The sequence below is a fragment of the Brachionichthys hirsutus genome, unplaced genomic scaffold (genome assembly GCF_040956055.1).
Source record: "Brachionichthys hirsutus isolate HB-005 unplaced genomic scaffold, CSIRO-AGI_Bhir_v1 contig_1438, whole genome shotgun sequence".
In the NCBI taxonomy this organism is placed as follows: domain Eukaryota; kingdom Metazoa; phylum Chordata; class Actinopteri; order Lophiiformes; family Brachionichthyidae; genus Brachionichthys; species Brachionichthys hirsutus.
Genome location: NW_027180561.1, coordinates 46,577 through 73,339, shown reverse-complemented (window position 1 = coordinate 73,339; position 26,763 = coordinate 46,577). Strand labels below are relative to the sequence as shown.

The 26,763-nt window shown below is 44.2% G+C and overlaps 2 protein-coding genes across 2 annotated transcripts; one reads left to right on the top strand and one right to left on the bottom strand.

Moving 5' to 3' along the window:
- The first annotated feature begins 5,058 nt into the window (after positions 1-5,058).
- LOC137915963 (intermediate filament protein ON3-like) lies at positions 5,059-9,094 on the top strand. The gene is made up of 9 exons (XM_068759084.1): positions 5,059-5,551; positions 6,617-6,825; positions 6,933-6,993; positions 7,074-7,169; positions 7,279-7,443; positions 7,549-7,674; positions 7,777-7,997; positions 8,095-8,147; positions 8,259-9,094. The coding sequence occupies exons 1-9, from the start codon at positions 5,123-5,125 to the stop codon at positions 8,462-8,464; spliced, it is 1,566 nt and encodes a 521-aa protein (XP_068615185.1). The 5' UTR covers positions 5,059-5,122; the 3' UTR covers positions 8,465-9,094.
- An 8,679-nt stretch (positions 9,095-17,773) lies between these two features.
- On the bottom strand, positions 17,774-26,125 carry LOC137915962 (protein-glutamine gamma-glutamyltransferase 2-like). The gene is made up of 13 exons (XM_068759083.1): positions 26,116-26,125; positions 23,497-23,676; positions 22,475-22,693; positions 21,784-21,902; positions 21,296-21,424; positions 20,953-21,130; positions 20,419-20,551; positions 20,040-20,143; positions 19,721-19,960; positions 19,072-19,347; positions 18,823-18,983; positions 18,605-18,741; positions 17,774-18,174 (listed from the first exon to the last, which is right to left on the bottom strand). Exons 1-13 carry the CDS (start codon positions 26,123-26,125, stop codon positions 18,024-18,026), a joined length of 2,037 nt encoding a protein of 678 aa, XP_068615184.1. The 3' UTR covers positions 17,774-18,023.
- Between the last annotated feature and the right edge of the window lie 638 nt (positions 26,126-26,763).

Genomic DNA, 26,763 nt, shown 5'->3' with positions numbered 1-26,763 from the left:
CTTCTCTATAAACCCTAACCCTGTCCTGTGCTGTCAGTGAAAGGTACGCCCATGCAGGCGTGGGGCAAAGATGCAGAAACACACTTTATTAGTCTGTGTCACACACAACTTTTACAGTAAAGAGGGTGGGTCGGTCTCCTGGTCCTGCAAAAAAAAAAAAAAGCATTGAACAGCTGATTGCTTTGATGTTGGAGTCAAAGTGACTGATTTTTGATCCATTTACATTTTAAATAAAACTTAATATTGTCCAAGGCTTAGATTTCTGATTCATGATCAGTTCTCCATCGGTGCTTCTCTGTGTGTGTGTGTGTGTGTGTGTGTGTGTGTGGGTATCATTCCTAAAACATGAGTCATCAATACAGCTGCCCCGTCATGTCTTGTAGTGTTTGTTCTATGTGATCAGAGAAAAAGGCAGGGCAAGTAGTCTTTGGGGGGCGTTATCCTTTATAAGACTGTGTGTGTGTGTGTGTGTGTGTGTGTGTAAAACACCATGAACATTTTTTTGTTTCCTAAAAATAACAAAATATTTTTATTGCTATACATAAATAATGGTAAACTGACAACTTTCTATTGTATTTCATGCTGCAGTATATTTACTGAAGCACACACACACACACACACACACGCACACACACACACACTTTACAGCTGATGAGTATGTGTTGATAAGCCAGTGGTTGCTAGTTGTTCAAGCTATCATAACACAGGGTTGCTATAGATCTGTCATGGTTAAAGGTGGGAAGAGAAGGTTATCATAATAAGAGAAGCCCGACAAGCAGCACTCGTCTCCTATTTCACCCATAAATACAAGCATCAGTTAGACAACGTGCATCAGTGTAGACAAACATGCAAAGCTGCAGCCCTCATGCAGATCTCAGATCATCCTACTGCTGTCTGAGAAGCTGCTGAGGCGACACAACCTTCATGACTCAATGTGTAGATTCCAGGTTTCAGTGTAGGAAAAGAGCATATGGCATTAAGCTCTCCTCAATGCTATAGAAATGGATTCATGTGGTCGTAAGGCATGTGCCCGAATCCAACGCAGTAAGCCACGCTGAATCTGATCCACTTGGTGGGTGTGGCACTGAGAATATGTTCACTGCAGGCGGAATAGACCTGCATGGACAAGTTGCATGTGTGTTTCAATGAATAGTGACTGTTCACCAGTACACTCGATGAACGGCCACCCAAAGAAGTTTAGCTCTAACGGGAAGAACAGAAACCAGCACAGCTCATTGTAATCAACATTCTGAAAAGTGAGAATACATGATGCAAAGCAGCATGCGAGTAGCTTTTAGCTCGTAGGTGCAACCGGCAGTGATTATTGCTTGTGGTCTTAGGCACAACTATTAAAGCCAATAACAAACGATTAAGAAAACGACCCAACACACATACACAAACACACACACAGCCAGAATGGTACTGTGTGTGTGTGTGTGTGTGCTTTAGGCAAAGTTTCAAAGTCGAGAACTGTAAAGTCAGTCTGCCTTGATGCTGCTGCTTTAGCAGCGGCCTTTGGACCAGATCAATAAATAGCAGCTCGTAGTTTTAGCGTGGAAACTACAGAATGAGCTGCTGTATGACATCATCACATTCTACGCTTTCATTGTAGGTTAGCCAGCTTTGACCTCCGCATGATAGGCCTGTGCAGACCGTCGCGTAGTAAAAGTGTTTACCTTGCTCACACTAAATCCAATCCAGCACCTCTCCCCTGTGATGATCACACCCTCATTCCTGCAGGGAAGCCAAAACAAGCACAAAGAGGTGTGGCTGTGTGGCTAAAAGCTAAATAGTTTCACAACCAAAGAAACTGAATTCATGTGGACGTCTTTGTCAATCACATACATGGAACCGAATGCTTAAAGGTATATAGTATACAGGATGTTCTTAAACCATCTCTCAACCATCATCATGGGGAACTTGCCAAGTGTTCCTGTGTATCTGCAGAGGCCCCCTCCTCCTGTCCGTACCAGCATTTGGGCATCAGCAATTGAGGAGAAATATAACTGACTGTTGATTTACATTCCCAGATTGTCAAATTATGCCACAGTCATGCATTAAAAGGCTCCTTTCTCTACCAAAGCACCGCAGCCAGCAGGAGAAATAAATAAGGTCTTTACACCCAACGATCCAAAGCAAAATAAATGTGACTAATGTTGCATAAAGCTTAGTTATCGTGAAAACGCAAAGCATAGTAGGCACGAGAGCACTCCTGAAATTTAATTGACCAGCAAGCCGCACATGATGTCAAAGTTATATTGAGAAAATAAATTGTTAAAACCTCAAAATAGTTTTGATTGATTGTGTTGTTGAGGTAGAAATGATCACCTTGTGATGTTTACAATGATCCATGGCTTCCAGACAACCTGTCACTTATTTTGATATATATATATAGAGAGAGAGACAGACAGACAGACAGACATTGTGTGTAACTGCCAGCTGCAGTCTTTGGGCGTGAACACTAGAATCAACCAGCGCTGTCCTTCTCTCCATCCTCCACTTTTACTACAACTATTTCTTCCCCGGTGTAGAACGGAATCTAGACGTTCTGTATGTTGCAGCAGCCGGGTGGGGGTAAGAGTGTCGTCCACTTACCGGAGAGTTGGTGGTTTGAATCTCATTCCACCCAGTCCACATGCCGCTGTGTCCTTGAGCAACCTAATTTCTCCGCGGGGGGGCCTAAAGGCTGACCACTACTCCTCAGGGAGGGGTCAAACAGACGAGAATATATTTAGGGCATTGTACTATGTGTGTATTTGTATTATTTATGATTGTACTCTATATTATTGTATGCTACTATATATTAGTGTTTACATTTACAAACTAATTGCCATAACTGTATATTTCATGCTATGCATAGAATGCAATTGTCTTACGTATGACAAATCACTTCCCCTTGAGCTCGTAAACGGAGTTTTGTTTTAGACGACTGCAACGCATTTCTGTGTTACTTGAGTGTGTCATCCAGATGTTAAGTGCGTCGCGCCGACATTTGGCCTGACTTCACTTTTAAAATGAACTCCTCACGACTGGAGTCCAGGAAACTGAAAAGGTATCGACTACATTTATATATATTTAGTATGAAGAAACTACACCTCACACACTGTTAAGTGTCTGTGAACTGTATTAAATTCCCATCATTACATTCATACCAACTGACTAGTTTATATTTGCAAGGTGAGGTGAGGGATATCAGTGGAATTATCACATGTCTGATGTGTCCTGTCTGTTTTGATGCATTTTGGAGGTTAATCTCACAGGTTGCCCACATTAGTGTACAACCTGAATTAATATTGTGCATAAATAAATCACTGAAACTATTTTCTGATGTGATTTATTGCTTCCTGGAGTATACAAGTAAGGTATGAGGAAACTAAAGCCTGTCAGACAAAGAAACATGAGCACAAAGGAAGGGGAATGTAAGAGGCAGGAGTGGAGCTGGTCGAATTCTTCACATGCATTTTAAATGCTTCCTTGGGGTTTGTCATTCACACAAGAAAAAGAGTTAATGCTTTGATTTAAACTAGAGATAATTCAAATAATTGATTGGGTATGTAAATGTAACTGGGTATGAATCTGTGTTTGTGTGGGTGTGTGTATGTGAGGGGAGGGGAAGAGAGAGTTCTCTATACATAAAATCACGAGTACCAGTATATTTTTACAAGCTAAACAACTGCTCAAGACAATTCACATTCCCATCAGAAATAAACATGGAAACACATCAGCAGATGGATGCAGCATAGTTCCAGGCGTTCACTCTGCCCCACCCTACACCTGCACCCAGTTTAATTCATTATTCCACATGATCCAGACCTGACCAGGCTTGAATTATGTCAGCCATTACCGGTGACATTTCAGACAAGCACAGACAAAGCTCATAATGAGTGTGAACTCCTATCAGCAAAGGTTTATGAATGTGTGCACGTTGTATGAGCACATGAGGTTCAATGGCAGAGTGCGTCTGAGCCTCACCTTGCGTGCAAATTGCTTGTTTGTCAACTACTGACGTCTTATGGATGTGCATGGAGTATTGGTGTGTGTGTGTGTGTGGTTATTAAGTTTGGATGCACAGGAAACTGTGCATCCAAATTTAATAAGATGCAAAACCAGAACATAAATTATCCCCAAATAACTGTTGGACAGCAGAGACTTGAGCTTTAGAGCAAAGTTCCACACCTTGGTAGAAATGAAAGGCATGTGCATGTGAAAAAGTGAAGAAGGGAAGAATGAAAGAGAGCGCCGCCTCACCTACACCAAAGGTGCAGAGGGACTTCACAATCGCAGCAGTGTTTGAGCACGGAACAACTGGGTGTGGTCAAGTGAGAACGCAACCATGAAATCTGTAATGCATCACGCCGTCAGTCTGAAGACTACAAGTTCCCATTTTAACTTTCCAATCGTACCAAAGACTTTTTCTGTTCTTCTCTAACGCTCTTTCTGTGGTTTAGTGTGCAATTATTGCTGTTGCCTGGCCGTTTTGATCATGTTCTGCAACTGAAATCTATTTACTTAATCTCACTTCCACACACTAAAAGAGACAGAAACCTTCTTACACTCAAGCAACACACCTTCCAAAATGCATTCCATACATTGGAATTAATATTAAAGTCGAAATTATTCTTCTTGCTTATGGGTTATGTTCTAAAGGCTGCATGTTTCTAAAGTGGGCTTTGAATAAGTCAACGGAATCCAACTTCAGGCTTCAGCTACTGAAGCTAGCCCTTTGTTCAACATTGATTTCCCTGTCCCGTGACCCACAGATCCACAATGTGTCTTTTTCCTAACCCCCCCTCCACCACCACTTCTCACTTTTTAACTCCCTTCAGCTCGTTTCTGTGCAGGGTGTGCCGCAGCTTATCTTCCAACATTCCCTCCCTACCTGTTTAACAGGAAGAGCCACTCCTGTCATTCAGTGCCCGAAGTGTGTGTACAGAGGTGGATTGGAGGCTGGACAGTAAAAGTGAGAGCTCAGGTTGGAGTGTCTGAGGAAGGCCCGCCCCCTCGCTTCCCTCAGCCATAAAAGCAAACGGCATTTGCTGTCCGACACTCAGAGGGACTTGGCTCTCCTTTTGAAGCTTCACATCCTCAGGTCTCCTCTGTTTAGAGCTAACAAGCCTTAACCATGGCAAACCAGAGAAGGACACAGTCAGTTCACCTTAGCAGCAGCAGGAGATCCGCGGCAACGCCAACATTCAGCTCTTACTCTATTACAAGATCCAGCGGCGGGGGTGGCGGCTCAGTTTCTGGTAGCAGATATGGTATGGGTGGCGGTGGCGGTGGCGGTGGCGGTGGCATGAGATATGGTGGCTCTGGATTCGACTCTGGTTTCAGCCAAAGTAGCATGAGATTTGGTGGTGGCAGCTCTAGTTTCGGCTATTCCGGCCAAGGAGGTGGCATGATGGCTGCTCCACCCATCACCGCGGTCCAAATCAACAAGAGCCTGCTGACCCCCTTGACGGTGAATATTGACCCCAACATCCAGAATGTCCGCACCCAAGAGAAGGAGCAGATCAAGAATCTCAACGACCGCTTCGCCAACTTCATCGACAAGGTCAGACCCATATATCTTACACAGATACGTATATATAACCCGCATGCTCTTTCACCAACGCAACTGCTGATCACTGCTCACGAGAAAGCTGACCAGGCGCTGCAGATATGATGCTGATCTTTGTCATATTGAATCCACCAATGAGTTTCAACCTGGGGAAAGAAACGCTTCGGGAAATCTCAGAATCTGCAGTGGACTTGAGCCAACCTAAGACCAGCGACTTCAAAACGTTAGTTAACAGTTGGCCTGTGGCCCGGTCTGGCCCGGTGGCAGTCTCCCTGCCCACGGTTTAAACATAGGTGGGGAAGCGCCACTTCCTTAGCTGGGACACGGGCAGAGAAAGGAGGGATCTACCTGCACTCATGCCCAAAGAGTCCAAAGTCTGGCATTTGCAAGTTACACTTATAACCTGGTTGTTATGTACAACAAGAACGTTAGGTACATGGTAGTGAATTGACTTTCACTTGTTTTGTTTTTTTAAGCCGACACTAATACTAACGTGCAAAAAATATGTTTAATTTCTCTAGCTTGATAATCTCAATTCACTAAAACAAAAGTCAGCGAAGCTCTCACCCAGTGTTCGCTGTTTTATCTTTGGCGTTTCACCTGCCACGCCTAGTTCGTTTTTATGGCTCAAATGATTATGTGGCTCTCGCGGCTCAGCAGCGCGTAAACGATGAGTCACAGCCACAGAAGCGATACAATAGGTGAAACACTTCGAGCTCATAGATCGCTTGGACTTGTACTAGAATAAACTGTGCTATTTGTTTTAAGAAGGAAGAAATGAAGACGTGTACTCTGTAAGCAGTCAGACTTTCACAAGTTCCCTTCCGCATGCACCTCTCAGCAGGCAGTATTAAAATGACTAGAACTGTTAAAAGTAGATCGTGACTAAGGTGTGGCATGTCATACACCCATGCAGGTAACCACTGGGTAATTACTGTTACGCAACCATCAGATTCTCTTTGCACTAACCTTTATCCAAAGATTTAGAAGTTTTTTTTTGCTAGTACCCTTTAATATACTATAGACTGATACATTTTTCCTGTCTTTGTGTCTCCGTAGGTCTGTTACCTGGAGCAGCAGAACAAGATGCTGGATACCAAATGGAAACTCCTTCAGGACCAGACCACCACCCGCTCCAACATCGAGGGTATGTTTGAGGCTTACATCGCAAACCTGCGCAGACAGCTCGATGGACTGGGCAATGAGAAGGTGAAGCTGGAGGGAGAACTGAGGAACATGCAGGGCCTGGTTGAGGATTTCAAGACCAAGTGAGTATTTGCGCTACGTGGTCACGCCTTAAAGCTTTCACTTGATATTGTGAATAGATGATCGCCGTGATGAACATGTAATCAAGCCGCTCGTCATCTACCAACAGGTATGAGGATGAAATCAACAGACGCACAAGTGCTGAGAATGAGTTTGTGCTCCTGAAGAAGGTGCAATGATCACAATATTGTTTAAGCGCTACAGTTTAATGCAATATGGCAAGCAATGCATGTAAATTCCTTCTTTCCAGGATGTTGATGGCGCCTACATGAACAAAGTGGAGCTGGAAGCCAAGGTTGATGCTCTTCAGGATGAGATCAACTTCCTCAGGGCCGTCTATGAGGCTGTACGCATTTGAAATTGTTAACCTTTACTACAATATTATAATCACAACTCACTGTGTCAATCAGCTGATGAAGCCAGAGCTAATTGATGTGCAAATGTTGGCTATGCAGGAGCTCCTTGAGTTGCAGAGCCAGATCAAGGACACATCAGTCATTGTGGAAATGGACAACGGGCGTCAATTGGACATGGAAGCTGTCGTGAATGAAGTGCGTCAACAGTATGACGAAATTGCTCAAAAGAGCAAGATGGAGGCAGAGTCTTGGTACAAACAGAAGGTCAGTGGAGAGCGAAGCTGCGGTTCATCCCCCGGCTTTCACAACACCTCAGCAAACACTTTAGATGTTATTGTTGACACTCCTTGTTATTCTTTGTTATAATAGTATGACGAGATGCAGAGCTCTGCTGGACAGTACGGCGACGACCTGCGCACAACCAAAGCCGAGATTGCTGAACTTAACCGCATGATCGCCCGTCTTCAGAATGAGATTGATGCCGTCAAGGCACAGGTACATAAAAAAACGCCCGTGCATGACGCCTCATAGTTAATGCACTCCTTTGTATAAGATAATTCACAGTAATTAAACAATATGTCTTGCAATGTTTCATAGAGAGCCAACCTCGAGGCTCAGATCTCAGAGGCTGAGGAGCGTGGAGAACTGGCAGTGAAGGATGCCAAGCTTCGCATCAAAGACCTGGAGGAAGCTCTGCAGAGAGCCAAGCAGGACATGGCCCGCCAAGTGCGTGAATACCAGGAGCTGATGAACGTCAAGCTGGCCCTGGACATTGAAATCGCCACCTACAGGAAGCTGCTGGAGGGAGAGGAGAGCAGGTAGGATAGGCTTGACACGTTGATGTAATTTCCACGGCTGTAACATGTGCCTCAACTAAAAGAATCAAGCACCAACTCATCTCTATTTTACCATTAGACTGGCGGCCGGGGGCTCAAGTGCAACCATCCATGTGCAGCAGAGCGGTGGAGGTATGTTTCACACCTTTTCATCATCATCATCATCACATGTGATACCTGTAACATTAGGCCACGCCTTCAAATGGATGGATACAAACACAAATCTGTGTTTTCCTGTTTCAGGATTCCAGGCTGGCGGCGGCGGTGGCGGCGGTGGATTCAGCTTTGGCGGCGGCAGCAGCAGCAGCGGCGGCTACGGAGCCTACGGTGGCAGCAGCGGCAGCGGCTTCAGCAGTGGCGGCAGCGGCTTCAGCAGTGGCATGAGCACCAGTGGCGGCGGCTCAACTATCAGCAGGACCACCACCAGCTCGGTCAGAAGGAACTATTAAAAGGAGAGCCAGCATTGAACCCCTTTAGAAACTCTTACATTTGATTTCAATCGCTATCCAGTTTTGGTGCTATACAAATACAAGTAAAACGTGTTCAGCTATAGTTGAATATCCCCAAAATTTCCAAAATCTGGGAGTTTCTGAAGGTGAATTTGGTCTTGAACACAAGGTCAATGTAAACAAGAAAAACAGAGCTTTTTTTTCTTTCAGCAACGATAAAAGAAACACTAAAGTTTGGATGAAATGTTAAAACTTAGCAAGGATATCTTTTGAAAATCTGTACTGAAGTGCACTGATACACGCTGAAATACGTGGTTTCAGATGAACAGGTCATTCTTGCATGCGAGTACCGATGTTAGCCAGAGGAGCAAGCCAACAACCAAACCTGCTCACTGGAGAAATGCTCATTTTAAGTGACAAACATGTTTACACTTTGCCTTTGAGCCAATTGGCTGCTGGATCGCTTTTCTGACTGGTCTGCCAAATGTTTCCCTGCTTAGTTTTGCATTTCTTTCAAGATGTTAAAACCAGATTTATTTTATAAGGGCCCTCTTGGCGACATGACCAATGAATGCTGCTGTAAATTACATCAAATACAACTGAATAAAATAAATCTGTGTACTAAAATGATTTTGTCTCATTCTCATTATTATTTTGAGGAATAAAAACAAGGAGGGAACAACTCTTCAGTCTCAAGAGCATTTTACTTTAGCAGCACTGACATTTTAACACGGAGTTGGTGCTGAGCCGCCACCACTCACTTCCTGCTGTGTTTTGCAGTCGACCAGATCAGCATTCACAGCACATGCGAGTATAACCCAAACGCCAGAACTGACCATTTCAATGTGGCAATGGCCTCATAAAAAAAAAAAAAAGAATTAACCACAGGCATATGAAAAGATGGATAGTCTGAAAAGTTGATTTCAGGTATGTTTGAGTTTATCAAGGTCTTCAACATTAGGAAACATTTTTTAACCAATCACTGATTTGCCTTTTGGGGAAAGAGAAGAAGACAATGTGAAACTGTATCACAACCTGATTGCCTGGCAGAATATTTTCATTGTGGAGCACTGTGCTGCATCTCCTCTTGCAACACTGGGAAGACAAATTGCACCACTTGGGCTGAATGTTTCCCCAGTGTTGTTTAATGTGGGATTTCTAGCTGCACAATAGTTCTGGGTCACTTCTGTTGTATACAGGTGGGCCTCGCTTAATGTTAGCAATGTGAGTTACGTTCCACAGCACTGGAAGAAATCCTCAGAGGCAATTGAAAAGATTGATATTACATGATCAATAAACATTACACCTTCCACAAACTGACAAAGTAATCGGTAATCAGCAGCCACAAATGGGAACAATGATGAGTAGTCTGCTGCATGAGATGTGAGCAATGATCAAATCAATTAGCGGCTTGGTCAGTTTGCAACAATGCGTGTGCGTGTGTGTGTGTGTGTGTGTGTGTGTGTGTGTGTCCTAAGTCATAACTAGTCTCCTGATGCTTGTGCTGCACCCGAAGCAACTTACATTAGTGCTCAGTCATGTTACAGTGCAGCGTTACCCAATTTCAAACCGAACAGAGTTCTAGGAAAACCATAAGAAATGAAAACATTTCATGGATATTTGCAGGGCATTTAACAAATTTAGTGAATCGCCATTTGATTTTATTCAACAAGCATATTGCCCTTAGCTAGACATTCAGTGTATTGTTAAAAAATGCTAGTCACTGTTTGGGTGGAAGTATAGCTGGACTTGCTTTTGAATCATGGGTGACCATATTAGCATTCTATGGGCAAAATATTATGTGCATTTTATTTAAAATTGCATGTAAAAAACAAAAATTCTGAACGTGTAGGAAAAGAAACGTGTTTCTGTGACAGCTTGAGGAGGATCTGTACTTTTCCATGCACCAACCTCTCCTGTCTTCTCAGATGCTCCTCCTGCAATCAGTTCATTCCCGTCATCTGTGCTCCTACGATCAGCAGCAACTCGTCTCTCATCAGCTCCGACTCTGCATATTCTCTGCTCATGCCACACCTCTCTGCTCCTACAATCAGCAGCAACTCGTCTCTCATCAGCTCCGACTCTGCATATTCTCTGCTCATGCCACACCTCTCTGCTCCTACGATCGGCAGCAACTCGTCTCTCATCAGCTCCGACTCTGCATATTCTCTGCTCATGCCACACCTCTCTGCCCGGTTGTTGTGACTTGTTCCTTCATTCCAGTACTCTACTTATTCTCGTGTACCTGACCTGCCTGTTTTTTGGACGTTGACTGTTTGCCTCCGCCTTTGGACCCGTCTGTCTGTTTATTCTTCCTCTGCCCGATTCCTGGATCGATCTCATTTCCTTCCAATTTGTCTGCCGATTTGGACTGACTGGCTAGTATCGAACAATAAAGCTCAGGACTTCCCTTCTCTTGTCATGCATTTGGCTTCTTACCAGTTTCCTGTTCTCTGCATCACGAAAAAAATGAATAAAAAAATGTTAGAGATTGACACTTACCAGATAGACGTAGAAGCTGAGTGATTAGCTTAATATGGGGAGACTGATAATGCTTCCAGCTGTAAAATATTTTTTTTGGGGGGGGGGGGTCTTAACAGCCATCGTGATAAACACTATTCCTATTGATGTCCACCACATATTATTTTTGCCCAGTTTGCAAAAGAGAAGAAGAGCCTCAGTTGACAGGGAAATAGTAATCGAGTCACTTTCTCTGCTGAGGAGTGGCAAACATGCAAACTATAATCAGTTAAGGAATGGAAAACACTCTGATGCCAAGTGCTGCAGAGGATTGTGTTCCGACATAACAATGACCCTCACACCGCTAGAAAACTAAAAATGGAATGATATGAATCCACCACCTGGTGAACTATTTTCACAAAGGGTGTGGTAGCGCACTGTCAGGACTTTCATGTTCCCACATGTCTAAAGAACTGTGTTTTGAGCAAGAAGAACATTTTCATTCTCAGCTTCAGGCCGTGTTCTCAGAGCCTCTGACAGATGAAACTCAGCTTTTTACGAGCGCAGTGGTGTTTTCTGCCAGAGGCCAAACTCTCCCTCTGATTTCTGTATTTATTTTTTTTATACATGTCGTAGATGCAGGTATGGAGGCTGGAGAGTTTAGTTCAATGCCTTTTGTGCAACAGCAAAATCCTTAATTTTGATGGTATGCCATTGCATAGTTTTAAGTTGAATAAATGTGTGTCTGTTTTTGGTGACTGTTTGTTGTGCGCCTCGAGCTGGGACCTGAGTGCTGTTTTTTCGTTTCGTTTCGTTTCGCATGAGAGTGTCTGAATGACAATAAACATTTCTTGATTCTTGATTCTTGCCAATATTCATCTTTTGGAACCAAACAAGGCATTGAGCCATGTTTGTTCAAACTCTAAGGTAAAGACAATTAACTTAAAGGGTCTTCAGCGTGGGGAGGCAGAGCAGCTCATTATCATCTGGTTTGAACAGTCATGCAATGGGAAGTAAAAAAATTTTTTTTGTCATGTTTATCTATTCTTTGCAAAGTACTAGATCCTGACGCTGCAGGGTTAAACATAATACTCCCTTTGTTCACACAACGGCAGCATTTAAAATGACGCACTCTAACCTCGAAGCTCTGTTCAGGCTGAACAAAAAAAATGTACAGAAATAATTTAGAGTTCCAGCCTGCCTGCACACGATTCTTCACTTCCTTTCCAAATTCTCCATCACTCTGCAATGTTGACCCGAGGAATTTGAAGTCCTCTCCCTTCTTTACGTCTATTCCTTGTAACCAAACTGTTCCCCCTGGGACCTTCTCATTTACACATAAACATAATGTCTCCCCACATTAGTGCCTCTAAATGCGCTTACACTGCAAAGAATAGCTATAATTCAAGAAATTGTATGAACAAAATGATCTGCCAATGTAGCCATATACGTTTCCTGTGAAGGAATCTTAAAATATGCTGGTAAACAAGGCTGGTAGCTATGGGTGGGCACTGGGCAGGTCTGTCCTGGATGATTTACAGCATCCCAGTCCCATGTTCTCATTACACCACGAGGTATTTGCTGCGCAAGCCATGAAGAGCTACTCATCAGTCTAAAAACTGTCGCACAATGTGCACACTTTTACTACCTAAGTGGCAACTTACCAATCTTGTCACAGATTCAACACAGGGTGCAGACAGTCTGCACACAACTGAAAGCATTTTCCACCAAAGCATCTGTGAAGAACCAATCACTTGCTGTGTTCGTTGTCTCTTCAATTATCTCCCTTTTTAATTTCAACTCCAACTTCTACCAGCCTACCCAAACAAAGATGGCTCATACGAGCTAAATACAAAAGCTAATGACCAACCTTTAAAGCAAGATAATCCCATGTTACTACAGGAAATATTTTGAATCTCGATTTTTTTGCAGCATTTTATAGGGTAGGTGTGACTGTGACTGTGTTGGCCCCGTAATGAACTGGCAGCTTGTCCAGGGTGCGCCCCCGCATCTCGCCAAATGTCACCCGGGATAGGCTCCAGCTCCCAACAACCAACAACCGCACATGATAAGCAGTTACAGAAAATGGATGGATGGATATTGGATGGTTTGTTATCTCATCTTGTGACAATAAATTGGTTGTTCTGGTGGCGTAAACAAAACCACAATCATCTTGTGAAAGCAGTTCAGTGTTTGTTCAGATGCTGGACTTTGGAGGGATAGATCTCCTGTCATCGGCTCAGTGCACGCCGGGCTGGATCTGGCCTGCGCTTCCACAGCTGGCTCTTTGGGCAACACTTATTCTATCCTACTGAGCTGAGGCACTTTTCTTCCTTGGGATAGCGTGACAGGGTCTATTCTGGCAATGGATCAGAGGCAGTTCCACAATCCTCTCATTCCTTTTAGTTTTTCTTGAGGCAATTTTGGAGCTAAAAGCTCAGTTTACACAAATATGTAATTGTAATGGTACTGTAGTACCATTTATAGCAGTACAACTTTGAACAGTTGGGCACTCCTGACGTATTAATATCCTAAATCTGCCCAAAGCCATGTCTTGAAATGTTATTGATCTGCCCTGATTGCTGCAGTAGATGCAAGTATTTCTCATTTAATATTGCTTGGAACCATTCCTTGGATTGACAATTTCACGACACAAACTCAAAATATATATTTAATTTTCTTGTTGTGACTGAGAGCATTTAGAAAGTGTCAGGGGCACGACAGTAGTATGGGAAACCAGAAACAATACAACAATACCAGGAAGTCAGTCCAGCTCAGCAGGCAAAAAAGATTGTTCCAAGGATCAAGCAAAAATCACAAACCTGGTAGTCGGAGAGCGAACAGGCAGACAGATCGAAAGGGGCAGGCGAAGAAGCAGCATCCAAGGATCAGGCCGGGTCGAAACACGGGCGGTCAATCTGGAATGCTGGAAAGTAGGAATCATCACTAAACAATCTGGCAGCGAGGTGTGGCATGAACAGAGACGAAGTAGAGTCCGGGCTGATGGGAGATGAGTTGCAGGTGATGACCGGGGCACAGGTGACTGGAATGAACTGATTGCAGAGGGAGGCTCTGCAAAGACAGGAGATGTAATACTGAGGCATAGAAGACCGTGGCCGTGGCAGAAACAGAAACTGTTCATCTTTTATTTCTATATGACTTTAGCTGTCGCTGTGTTAAATATTTCAGAAAGTACGACCTCACCTTTTACACAACATAAAGCAATATCAGACTGATTTTAGAGGTGCAGTCCTGAAAGTCCTTTTTGGCAAACAGGGTGAACCTAAAGGTTTTCATTTGAGGGGATTAAATCACAACCACAACTGTTTAAACTCACTGATAAGATGATTGGATTTTAACATACATCTGTAGAGTGTGTTAACGCTTATCAAGGTGGCTCTTGACCATAATGTTATCTGAGCCTTGTGGTGCCACAGTTTATCGTTTACCTGTTACTCACTGCGGCGTTCAGTGTGATGTCTCAGCATTTCAACAGTTAATTAGGTTTGAAATTGAATTGTGCCTCTCTTCAATGGCCAATAACTCCAGAATGAAATATGGAATGCACTATGTTTTCCTGATGAAGGAAGAGACTTTCAATCTCTTGAATGGCATACCACCAAATGAAATCTTTCATTTGGTAAATTTGGTGTTTGCATAGAAAAATAGAGCAAAATGAGCGGAAACTGCTGCCACTTACCAGCTGAAAACGGCTGGCATTGGATGAGTTAATTGGATCACACTTTTGTAAAGCTTTTTGAGAAGAATAAAAATGCCTTACTTCTGCTACACGAGTGGGCATCGTCAAATTTTACAGAGAGGACACTGTATTAGGCTGTAGTTTGCACACTTATTCCTGGTGCTGCAGGGTAGCATGACCTTTTTCTCTCGCATCTTTCAAATGACAAATGTTTCTGTTTGACTCTTTTTGCTCCTTAATCTGTTACAATATTACAAGCGGTTTCAAATGAGGCTACCACACAGTGACTGCAATTTAGGAATGCTTAAAGTTTGCAATATGCATAGTCTAAGGACTAGATTTGACTACTGTCAAGGATTTTTCTACCACAAGTTAATGAGATATTAAGTTTTCAAAGGCCATGTCTATTGATGTGTTATGAAATTGGCTATCTGGGCTCAATAGTAGCTGCTGATGCTGATTGGTGTCTTTGACTTATCAATCTATTGCATGAAAGCTGCTATTGACGCCTTGTGCAACAGCATTAACAGAGCATGCAAACAACAGTTAAAGAAACTCTTCATGTTAACTTTTATTCAGAGACGAAAGGACACATTATTACATTTATTTTGTTGTATTTTGTAAAACATATTAATAGTGTAGAAGTATTAGCGCCTCTAGTAGCCAGCCAACATAGTCTGGTGGTGAGTAAGATGACTCTAGTCACTCTTCCTCTTCTTCACCACTAGAGTCTAGTGGTGAAGAAGAGGAAGAGGACGAAGGCAGAGCAGAGGACAAAGTGGTGGAGGCTGAAGAACGAAGAGTGTTGTGTGGCTTTCAGGGAAGAGGTGAGACAGGCTCTGGGCGGACAAAAGAGGCTTCCAGAAGACTGGAATGCAGCAGCTAAGGTGATCAGGGAGACAGGTAGGAGAGGACTGGGTGTGTCTTCTGGAAGGAAAGGAGATAAGGAGACCTGGTGGTGGAAGCAGGAAGTGCAGAAGTGTTGTCGTGGCAAAAAATGGTTCAATAAAGATCGGAGTCATACAGAGTTGTCTTTTCTTTATTTCAAAGATAGTAATTAATCAAAGCACATGTTGTGACAAGCAGCCGCAGGCTGGTTGCATGAGTGTGCAAAGATTCAATGCATGCAGGTGAGATTTATATAATCCTGGGTGGATACGTGTGTGCAGCGCAGCAGGATGAAAGGGAGGGGTGGGAGATATGGGCATAAACCAAGACGGAAGGGACGAGATAAACATAGAATACACTTACTGCAATGGTAGCAGGCTCTGTGACAACAATGGAGCTTAAATGTGCAGGTAAGGGGAGAAATTTATCTTCAAATATGATTTAGTTATTAACATGGGCAGAAAGGCTCAAATAACCAAGCTATATAGGATTAATAAGGAGATCTTGAGAGGCAGCTGTGCAGGCAGAAGGATCTCAAAGACAGTCAGGCCCAAAAGTCACTAAGGACACCTAGTGGACAGGTGTCATATAGCAAGTCAAAGGGTTAATATATATCTTTTATTTAAATAGCATAAACACTATGTACACACTGTACAATAACTGTGTCTTAAAAACAATTAAACAGAGAAAATGTATGTTTTTTCTTTTTTAAATTATTTAATTTATCTTTATAAATACATTGTAAAATCCTGCTACTTGAATATTTCTCCATATGCTGTACTCAAACATTTCATATTGTTGTATCCCAAACATATTGCAAGATGCTAAATTTTAATTTTAAGGCCCATATACAATAAATGATAGTGTGTCTGACCAAAGAGTCAGGAGAACAAAGCATACCGTTCCTCTCTTATGCGATCTGCCCAGATCAGCTGCAGTGGACTTCTGTGTCTGAGGACCAGCTACAAACATAGAACATTCATTTGTTCTCCTCCAGACGCAGAACATCAGCCACACAGACAGGCCCAGTCCGCCAGGAGTTCACGAGACTCTGGCTGACTTTTGCTGAGGTTTCTACTCCATAAAAGAAAATCACTGCACATTGTGAGGAAAACCTGAAAACAGACAGTGATGTGCAGCAACAAAATACTCCTCAGCTGAAATGCAACAGCACGGTGGACTCCTGGAGCTTTACATTCTCCAATTTGTTCTTATTAAACAGCAGGAATTGTACCACTTCTTTTTACAAATCATCACAAAGAACAAAACTAATTAATTTATCACAACATTTAAGTGTAGTCATCCATTTTTTCTTTAACAGACAGTTTCAGAATCAAGGTTTACAAGAATTGCGTACACAGATATTTATTAGTAATAGCAATTTTCTAGTATGACGAAAATAAGAAAAGAAAAAGAATAAGCCGTCAGATGAAGGCACGTACGAGCGCTATGTCATCGATTTCAGTGGGTCCACGAAGCAGCGTTTCTGTGTTCGGGCCTCCCTCAGGGTGGAGCCAGAGGCGATTCACAGTCCAGATGACGTGCAGGAGCAAGGTCACCTGTCACAGATGAACCACCTGCAGCACAATCAGCAGGCCGAAGGGACGGATCAGCACCACTAACTGTAGTGAGAGCCGCGTGCTTCAGAGGGGGACGTCTGCCCGTCCGTCTGTCCGTCCGTCTGCATGGTTTTTCTGTCATTTATTTATTGATTGATTTATTGCTTCGTGCATCTGTACTGGGCTTTACTGCAATTGCACTAACTTTGTGTTTATGTGTTTAAAAGGAAGTCCTGACAACGCTAATAATTTTACAAGATTTATTCCAAACACCTCCGGTGAGATATAACATGGTGCCTGCAGCTGTCATTTCACATTATACAATCCCAGCATTTAGGAAGCTCTTGATGCAATCACTGCTAAAGGCCAGAAGGGGGCAGCATTTCTACTGTAGGAAAACATCATACACATCTGTTAGCCTGGGTAGAAATGTGCTTTTACCAAAACGTTTTATATGCTACAGGACCAGGAGCACAAGAGTAGCTTGCCATGAACAAGGAAGATTCTTTTTGTGCAAATACAAAATGGATACGTCATCTTTTCAAATGCAGTTTGTCAAACACGATAAAAGATAGTTTGATTGGTTTCATCAGTAGCACACAAGCTATTGAGACACATCTTTTAACTCTTAATTGCCTTTAATTATAGTGCACTGAAAAAGTAAAGATAGAACATCAAACTTCAAATACTAAACATCACTTTGATTGTGAGAAGAAAAAGCACAAAGGAATTGTTTTAAACAGGAATTGATGAACGTCAATGCAGACAAAGGAGTCTCGTGTCACATTTAAAAACGCATTCACGCGAATAAAAATGGAAATAGATTTGAGTTAGATCGAAATGTCTTTCATGGATTATAACCGCCAAAATGCAAGTAGCTAATTTTTTTTAAAAGGGGTGCAGTGAGGGGGGGGGGGGCAGTTCCGAAAAAAGAGTGAGAATAAAGAAGACTTTATTTCCCGATAATAACATTTCTATAGCCTTTGACGTGACATAGCTTGTTGCTGTCGAAGTCAACCACCAGCTTTCTGAGCCCAGAGTGGGTGGGAGTGAAGTAAATCTTCGCCTTGGCGTCTTCCCCAGGACCGACTGAGGAGGCCAGCCTGTGGGGTAAATAAGTAAACATCAGATCTGAACTCCGAAATCTAGACACTCAATCACAAACGACTTGGCACTTCTGACTATTTATGGAGACGAGGCAGATGCTGTTGCTCTCTAAATCGCAGGTCTGGCTTCTGTCCCGACTCAATACGACATGTCCAGCCAGACGTCTATAACGAATGTCTCAGAGTCTGCCAGTCAAATGGAGAACAGACGTTTACAGGAAGCAACCTAGTCATTTATTTTACTCCTCCTTTTTTAACCCTTACATCTGTGGCAGCCGTCTGGTTGAACAGGAGACGTTCGGACACCGAGTCGGCATCGTTATGAAATGCACACACGTGCTTTCTACCGACGCGTGCTGCAATGCCTGCCGTACAAACGGTGCTTCGGTGGATCCATTCAGCCGACTTCAGAGGGATCATTTCTAACCTGTGAGAGACGATTTGTCCCCCGGTGAGGTTGGCCCCCTCGATGCTGAAGCAGCAGCCCTCCAGGGTCTCCGGCAGAGGGTTCTGTAAGGTGAGCTCTGCGGCCAGCTTCCGATTCGCCTTCGGTTCACCCAGAATCTGCAGGTTACAGTCGCCACTTTAGTTACAGTACTGAACGCAGTAAAGAGTCTCAAGCATCGCATCACGTATTCGACTCACTCGGACTTCGATTCGAGGATTCTCAAGCACAATGTTTCTCACGGCCAGGAATGACTCTCTGGTGCTGTAGTCCAGCAGCAGAGCTGCCAGACGGATTGCGTTGTCCTCGGTGAGCAGACCCCCGTACTTGGTGTAGTTCAGCCTCAGCGGAACTCGTCTCGCTTAGAAGAACAGGGAAAACACATGAAATACTAACAGTACAAAGCCTTCTGAGCACTGACGGAGGCACCGGAAGACAGCTTGGCTCACTTGCTCCTGGTGACAGTTCAACATTGAGGAGATCTTTAAAGCCACAGTTCCCTCCGAGAGACCCGTTGTAGGACGCGGCACAGGAGCCGAACAGCAGGCGACCCTTCTTGGCGGTTTGAGACCGGTTAGTAACCACGGCAAAGACGTCGAAGTCGCAGCCCGTCCTCATGCCCGGTCCAACCTTGATGGCAACGTCCAGGTCTCGATCCGGCTGTTGCTGTAGCAGCTTGTTCAAGTGGTTGGCCTTCTGGAAAGCGGCGCGCTCTTCATCCGAGCCTGGCGAGACAGAAGCAACGCAACCAGGCAACAGCTGGACTCTTAAAGGGGCAGCGTCTACATATTTAACACGGCGAGTTCCCCGTTTGAGTGAGGATGCAGGCGTCTGGTCGACTTTACAGAATGTATGCTGGAGAAATAAACCGATTCTGATGGGGGGGGGGGGGGGGGAGGGGTGTAAAACTTAGATATGCATCTGACAGAACAATATACATCTGGAATCAAGCTTAATGATACCTCCTTCAGGTTTTCTACAGGTAGAGCGAGTACATCCAGCAGTGCTTTCAGGTTTTCTACAGGTAGAGCGAGTACATCCAGCAGTACTTTCAGGTTTTCTAGAGGTAGAGCGAGTACATCTAGCAGTACTTCCTACCTTCAGGGTACTTGTACAGGTGAGTGATGTCTTCTCTGGCATCGCTGCCCACACTCTTGGTGCTGATCTTCTGGCCCACCACCGTAGCAGAGGTGACCTTTGAGGTGCTGCCATCTTTTCTCTTCATGAAAGTATTGACGTCGGCATTGACTTCAGCGAAGACAAATGGGGCATCATAACTGAACAGGAGGGCACCTTCCTTGACGGCCCTTACAGGGACGGGGCCACAGCAGTACACCCCTAAGAGGACAGTGCAGAACGTTAGCGGCGCCTCCTTCGTGCTTCTCAAACGCGGCCTCTAATGCAGCACGTTCTTCACCTTCACTTTTCTCCTGAGGTGTCGGGTCGCTGGCCTGCCAGCCGTTAAAGTCGGCCTTCAGGTCAGGTCTCGTCATCCAGCTCTCCACCCAGCAGTGATAATTCCTACAGAGAAAATACTTGGAATGTTTCTGATCTCATTCCCAAAGATACTGCAAACTGTCCGACTTCAGTTGGATCCCATCTAAAGCTCTGCAGTGCAAATCTCTCCCGTCAGGATTGGCCAATATAACATTTCTTATCGGTATGATAAAAATCACATTTAATGATTTAATAATCAAATCAAGACACTGTTCAGACGAGCAACGCGTCTGACCTGCTCTGATTTCACGCGCATGCCAGAGGGCAGAGGAGCTGAGGCTTCAACTAGCCGCTCTTACCAGATCATTTCTGTGAATTTAGACAGGTCTCCATTCTCATCGATGAAGCGTTCGATCACCAGGTTACTGTTGGAATCGTGGGCTGACAGGTAGTTGGTGATGACTCTGCAGGGAATACCGAGAGCTCTGGAAACTAATGAGGTCAGAAAATAATACACATGAAGATCAATTTGGTATTACTCTGTACAAAGCAAGATTATCACAAATTAGGATTTTTATTTTTATCGCTTGCGCTACATAAATACATTTTATTTTATTTTTTATTTACAGAATTGCATTTGTCTGGACATATTTAGTCCTCAGTAATAGTAATACAAATACATTTATCTTAGTCTGGGTTGGTTAACATCATATTGTGTTTAAATATGTGCTTTCTAGATTGCAGTCTATTAGACACGAGATCATCTACGCAGTTTTCAGTTTATTTGAGTCTTTGAATTAAAGGCTTGATACTTATTTCAAGAAATTCATCACCTTTTACAAGCCAAGGTAATTATTGCTCTCTACGTAATCCCATCAGGTGTGATGTTTTACCTGAACAGGCCACTGCAGCAAACACCCAGCACTGTCCATAGCGCACAGGCCGACAGGCTTGTGTGCTCCAATTGCACAGAATCTCCACACTGCCCTTCCAGAACATGGGGCTGACGCCTCCCTCATGGCCCTCTGTCCATTTCCCCATCAGCACGCCGTTGTCATCATTACAGTTCACCTGACAGGCAAAGGTAAGGATTTCTAATTGGACCTTCAATTCCAGCACTTATTAGCCCTCAGACCTTATCGCAGAGGCTTTTAGTGGAGGGCAACAAGCTCGCTACTCACACACGGGGTGGTGAATGTTTCAGTGTTTCCCACTGGAGCAAAGTGAACGTCTTACCATGGCGCTCAGCACTCTGGAAACATAAATGGGATTTCTCCTCCCTGAGCAGTCTTTAGCCGGATTTCTCAGATATTTGGGGTTCATATCCAGAATCCTCAGGCAGGCATCCAAGATCCCACTTTCAAACTGTTGCGTTAAAAAAGGAATAATGCTCATTAGTTGTCGTCTGTGAGTAATAGAATTATTGTTAATTAATTATTATTATTATATTATTATTACTGCTATTGTAAATCATTGTGTGTGTGGGGGGGGGGGGGGGGGCTGTGACCGTCAGTGCATGGGGGCGGCTCCATGTAAAGCCTTGAAGTATTAATGTACTGCACCACGCTGTAAAACTGTCGCTGCAATAATGATGAGCTGCATCAGATTTCACAGGAGCGGCTGGAAATGGCGTCACGACTCTCACGTTATCGGGTCGGGATTCTACACGGTCACGATACTATCCCCCCTAAATCGCTTGATGCCGATGCGTTCTGTGTCTGTACCTGCCCAAAGTTCCAGGGATTTGGAATGGGATATTTGTAGCTGCCACGGAAGATGATTCCATCCTGAGACAGGACATACTCTGCCAAGTTCTCCTCATTATCCATGTATACTGCATCTCCTGTTGCCATGATACATCATAAGCATTACAATCAATGCTTTAATTCATACCCTGATTGGTTCCAATTGTTTGGAGTTCTACTTAGCTTATATACGAGACATTCTTCAGTCAAACACAATTTTCAATTTCTTGCATTTGATAAGATTAATATCATTCTCATTTCTGCTCATTCAATGTTGTAATCTACAGCCAGAAGCCGTTTACCTTTTACATTAGCATCAGAAACTAAATCTGCAGAACTATTCCCGTATATTAATTAAAACACACATCACAGCCGAGTCCTGGCAACCTTCGGAACAGAATGCACCCGGCCAAGAAAATAAACTACCTGTAAAACTTCAAATTCACGTTTCACACGATGTTTGGGTTAAATAATCATGACACTAAATGATTACGCTGTTTGTGAATGTAATGGGATAATAAACCAACTGGCTAGTGGTGTTATTGTATACTAGATATAAAAATACCTCCCATAAAATAAAAAACAAAAAAACATATCTCCCGTCATTCCTCCAGTCTGGACTGAACCATGGTTCCTACATGACGGCTAGATGACTGATCTTTCCACCCACCTGAGCACCAGGGATTAAACAGCAGGATGAAGTCAATCCGTCCCGACCGCCCGAGGGTCAGGGTGTAGCGGCCGATGGGTGCGTCGGGGGCAGAGCAGAGGGACAGGGCCACCGTGTCTCCGGGGGGGCTGGTGACGGCAGCGCTCCAGCGGGACGTGTCGATGCTGTCAGACAGACCAAAGGCGGCCCTGGTGCCGTACTGCTCCGAGGGCTGGGGGCCTGTGTGGGACAGCAAACGTATGGTCGGGTCCCGAGAAACAACCAGTTCAAATTAAATGACAAGTTCAGTTCAAACATGTCTGGAATCGTGTGTCAGTCATTTACGGCCCAACTAACTCCATTCAGATTTAATTTCTGGTAAGACAGTTAAAAGTCACTTCCAAAAGACTCTTTTCGGTGCATTTGGCCAGCGTTTTCTCCATCCCAGCCCAAACATGCTTTACTCTCAGCCGCTGCTAACGTTATCTACCATTAAACACACGGCTTCCCGTTGGGCAGCAGCACTTCCTGTCTAAACAGTTGGATGTGATGTCAACTGACGATGTCTTATCATATTCCACATGAAAAGTAGATCCAAACATGAACATGAAATGCATTAGAACACTGAAAACGGTGCTGCCAACAATAACATTTAAGGCCATTAACAAGAGCAGAACGGCAACAGTGCGTGCTACGACCAGAACCGCGTGGCGGTATAATCGGGGAAAACGATTTCCTTTTCCTCCAGAGCTTCCTGTCTCATCGTTGAAATTACAATAGATAGCGAGGAAAACACAGCCAGCAGAAACACGCCGTACTTGTTCCACCCTCGCCTTGCTGGATGGGAGGACACCACTACATTAATACTTCAAGCCAAATTCATCAGAAAGCACATATTTATACTTCCAAAAGCTTTGTCTAATAATTATTTCCACTTGCTATGCAGAACAAGGAGGATTTATGCATTTCATTTATGAAGTGCAAATCATTGTAGATATTTTAGGAGCGCGGCGACTGCTGAAGTGCTAAAGAAAGATCAGCACCTGTTTCTGCAACGCAGTCCAGAGAGCTGGATCCCGGCTGGTAGCTTCCGAAGCGAAGGTAGAGGCTGACCGTAAATGTTTGGCCTCTCCTCACGATCAGGCGGTCCACGCCGTTGAGATCCGTACGATGGTCCATGTTGTTGAACTCGCATTCCAAGTCCCAGCGTTCGATGTCGAGGGCTTAAAAGAGCAGAAATAAAATGGAGAAAAGGGTGTTTTTTTTAGTTCTTTATACAAGTCTGATGATGCAATGCAGCTGGACAGCAAGTGGCATCCGCCGGCCGTTCAAGCCACTCTCCTTGTCACCTTGTAAATGTGGTTATTTTTTAAGAATCCTTAATGCAAACAAATCCGAAGATTCTTCCAGAATATTCTTTCTAAAGTCTCGCTTGTGCGTTTCTGGCACGTTTTGCTCTTAACCCAGTTGGAGCATCATGTAGATGTCCAGGGAGGACTTTTAGTTTCAGGACACCGTCCTTAAAAAAAATGTAATTCTCACGTGGGGAAATTCATTATTTTTGATGGTGTGTGCATTATGCATGTATCGTTGATTATTGTATGTGGGCTATTCTGTAGAATTTACATGGTCCTACAACAGCAAGTAGCTTTTGCATGGTAGACTGGAAGTGAATTATTGCACGTTGGGTAATTAGTCTGTTCTTCATCCGATGGTTTTTTTTATGTGCAGCCCTCCTACAATGTCTACGTGCAGCAAACTTCAATAATGACTTCACGTCGGGTCCGTTCTGTTTGCAACAAATAGTGCACTTTTAATAAAAAGGTTGACTTCAGGACACTTGTAATTATTTATGGTTTTTACGGGCCTTCATGAGTAGATTTAACGAGAAGTCACTCCCCGTGAAGTTTGCACACTCGCAGCCACTCCTCCTCCTCTCAAGGGTTCTTTGTGTCAAACTGAATCCCACCCTCCGATTTCCTGTAAGAAAATTCCGGGCCCTCCCAAATGATGTCTCTACCATGCTCCCGTTCCCTGAAGACTGGGAAGGTTATGTCATTTTAACCTCTCCGGCAGTGTCAAGTCTGAGCACGCAGAGGCTAAGACTTCCTGCTGCTTCACATGAAATCCGCAGGGAGCATTCCTCAGCCATACGCTGATGCTTTACTCATTTTGACCCTAAAGACATGTTCGTGTGGCTAAATGAGGCACAGGCCCTAAAGATGGCAACACCACATTTTCTGGAACAGCTGGAAATACCCCACCGAGTAGTCAGAGGATCGTAAAGGCTTCACTTTTTATCCTGTGCATACTCCATCATCTTTGATCCCACATTTCAAAATGGCCTCGTTTAATTGGCGTATTGGATCCATCAAGCAAAAAGAAGCATCTCACTTCGGCCCAACAAATCCAGATGGGTTTTCCACTTTTTCCTTTGGAAGAGAGAGGAGTTAAATTGGACTTGCACCGCAACGGAAGAGGGAGTCCAATGAAATGGATTCTGTCCTTACACACTATGAAAAAAACCAAACTAATATAATGTGACCCACAACCCTCAGGAACAGCACAAGCCATTGACATCATTCGCTCTGCAGTCATTTAAGGTTTTCTTGTGGTTCCATAATTGGCATTGAGGGAAATGTGTTTTAATCGACTTCCAAACCATCATTTTAGGGAAAATCAATTCGCTGTAGGCGACGGTTCCCTTTCTTTCTGTAGGGCTGCAGCAACATAACGCTCCAACATGAAAGGAGGGGCCGGAGAATGATCATTCTCGATCCTCACTGATCGTAACGTAGAGCAGACGCCCATGCTTCGCTCCCACTTCACCAACCGGGACCAGCGAGAAGCGCCGGGACCAGCGAGAAGCGCCGGGACCAGCATCGGCCTTATAAGGAAATGCAAACACAATCCGGCTGCTGGTAAACTAGATGCTATCTAAACCCTGGAATAATAAATATGTCATCTCCCATCATAGGAGAGGCGTTTTCAGTCCTTCAGGGCGTTACCTGAACGCGTCACAGAGTTACAGAAACGTCCTAATGATGCTCTCATTGCTGGCCATGCATCGCTGCAGCGACCGTCATGCAGAATGAGCATTTCCATCGAAGCTTTAGTGTTAGAGACACTCAGTGAACGCCTTTCCTCCCAAAGCGCACCCAACAGCCGCCCTCTCAGGCGCCTTTGGTATTCCACACCTTTTGCCCCAAGGGTCAACAACTATGCTGACCTTTAGGGGTGACTTAAAGCAAGCCTGGGGGGGGGGGGGGGGGCGCAGCAGCATTTGTTGGATTCCCGCGTCACGCATCCGTCCACGCACGGGATGACACATTTCACTCGTCCTGAGAGGTTTGATGAACGCATGCTTGGAAGGGATCCTCCCGCAGCCCTGAACGCAGCTGGTCGTGCGTAATGATGTGCGCGATGGTGGTAAGTTTAGCTCGTTATTCTTAGACAGTCTGCTGGACGTCCAGCGCCAACAAGCCTCCTCGATAATGAGATGAAAGCCGCGTTTAACTCTTTAACTGCTGTTCGGATGCGCAGTGAATGAGCCGGTTTAATATTTAGTGTCAGAATATTTAGTCACGTTTAATAAATAAAGATCAGAACTTCTCCGTTAACTGGAACTTTAGTTTTCACTAATTACACGAGATCAAACTCACCTTGAGTCATGATTGCAGCTGCGTCCTGCTGAGCGCGGAGATCCGTGTCACCCCACGCGCACGCGGTTATCTGGGTTTTACTCGCAGTGGGCGTGACGCGACCCTCCCCGAGACAAACAGGACGCAGCCCCCGCCGCGCGTGTTCAGGCGTGCGTGTGTGCGTGCGTCAGCGCGCAAACCTTTGGCAACGTTTCATCCGGATAACTTATCTTTGGCGTGTGTTGTGGTTTCCATGGTGACGACGGTTCTCTTTAAGGATGTTTGAATGCCTTCAGATCCGTTTGATGAGAAACGTTTCAGCAAATAATAATAATAATAATAATAAAGAGCTGCTGGATTCAAATGTGTTTCTGGATGAAGCCAGTCACACGGCTGGAGGAGTATTCTGAGGAGTATTCTGAGGAGTATTCGCTTGGCTCCTTCAGCTATGTGATTAATAAAAACTCTGTCCAGACCCACTCAATAACAGAACCTCGCTTTGCCAATGCAGGCCTGGTTTTCCTACGTGTAAAATATCCTAATTGATCCTGAAATCATTTTTTCGCAAGTGAAACGTTATCATGAGGTCAGAAGTGATGATCAGACACGACAGGAAAAGACGAGGAACTATTTAATGTAAAATAAAATAAAAAAAACCTGCTGATTTCA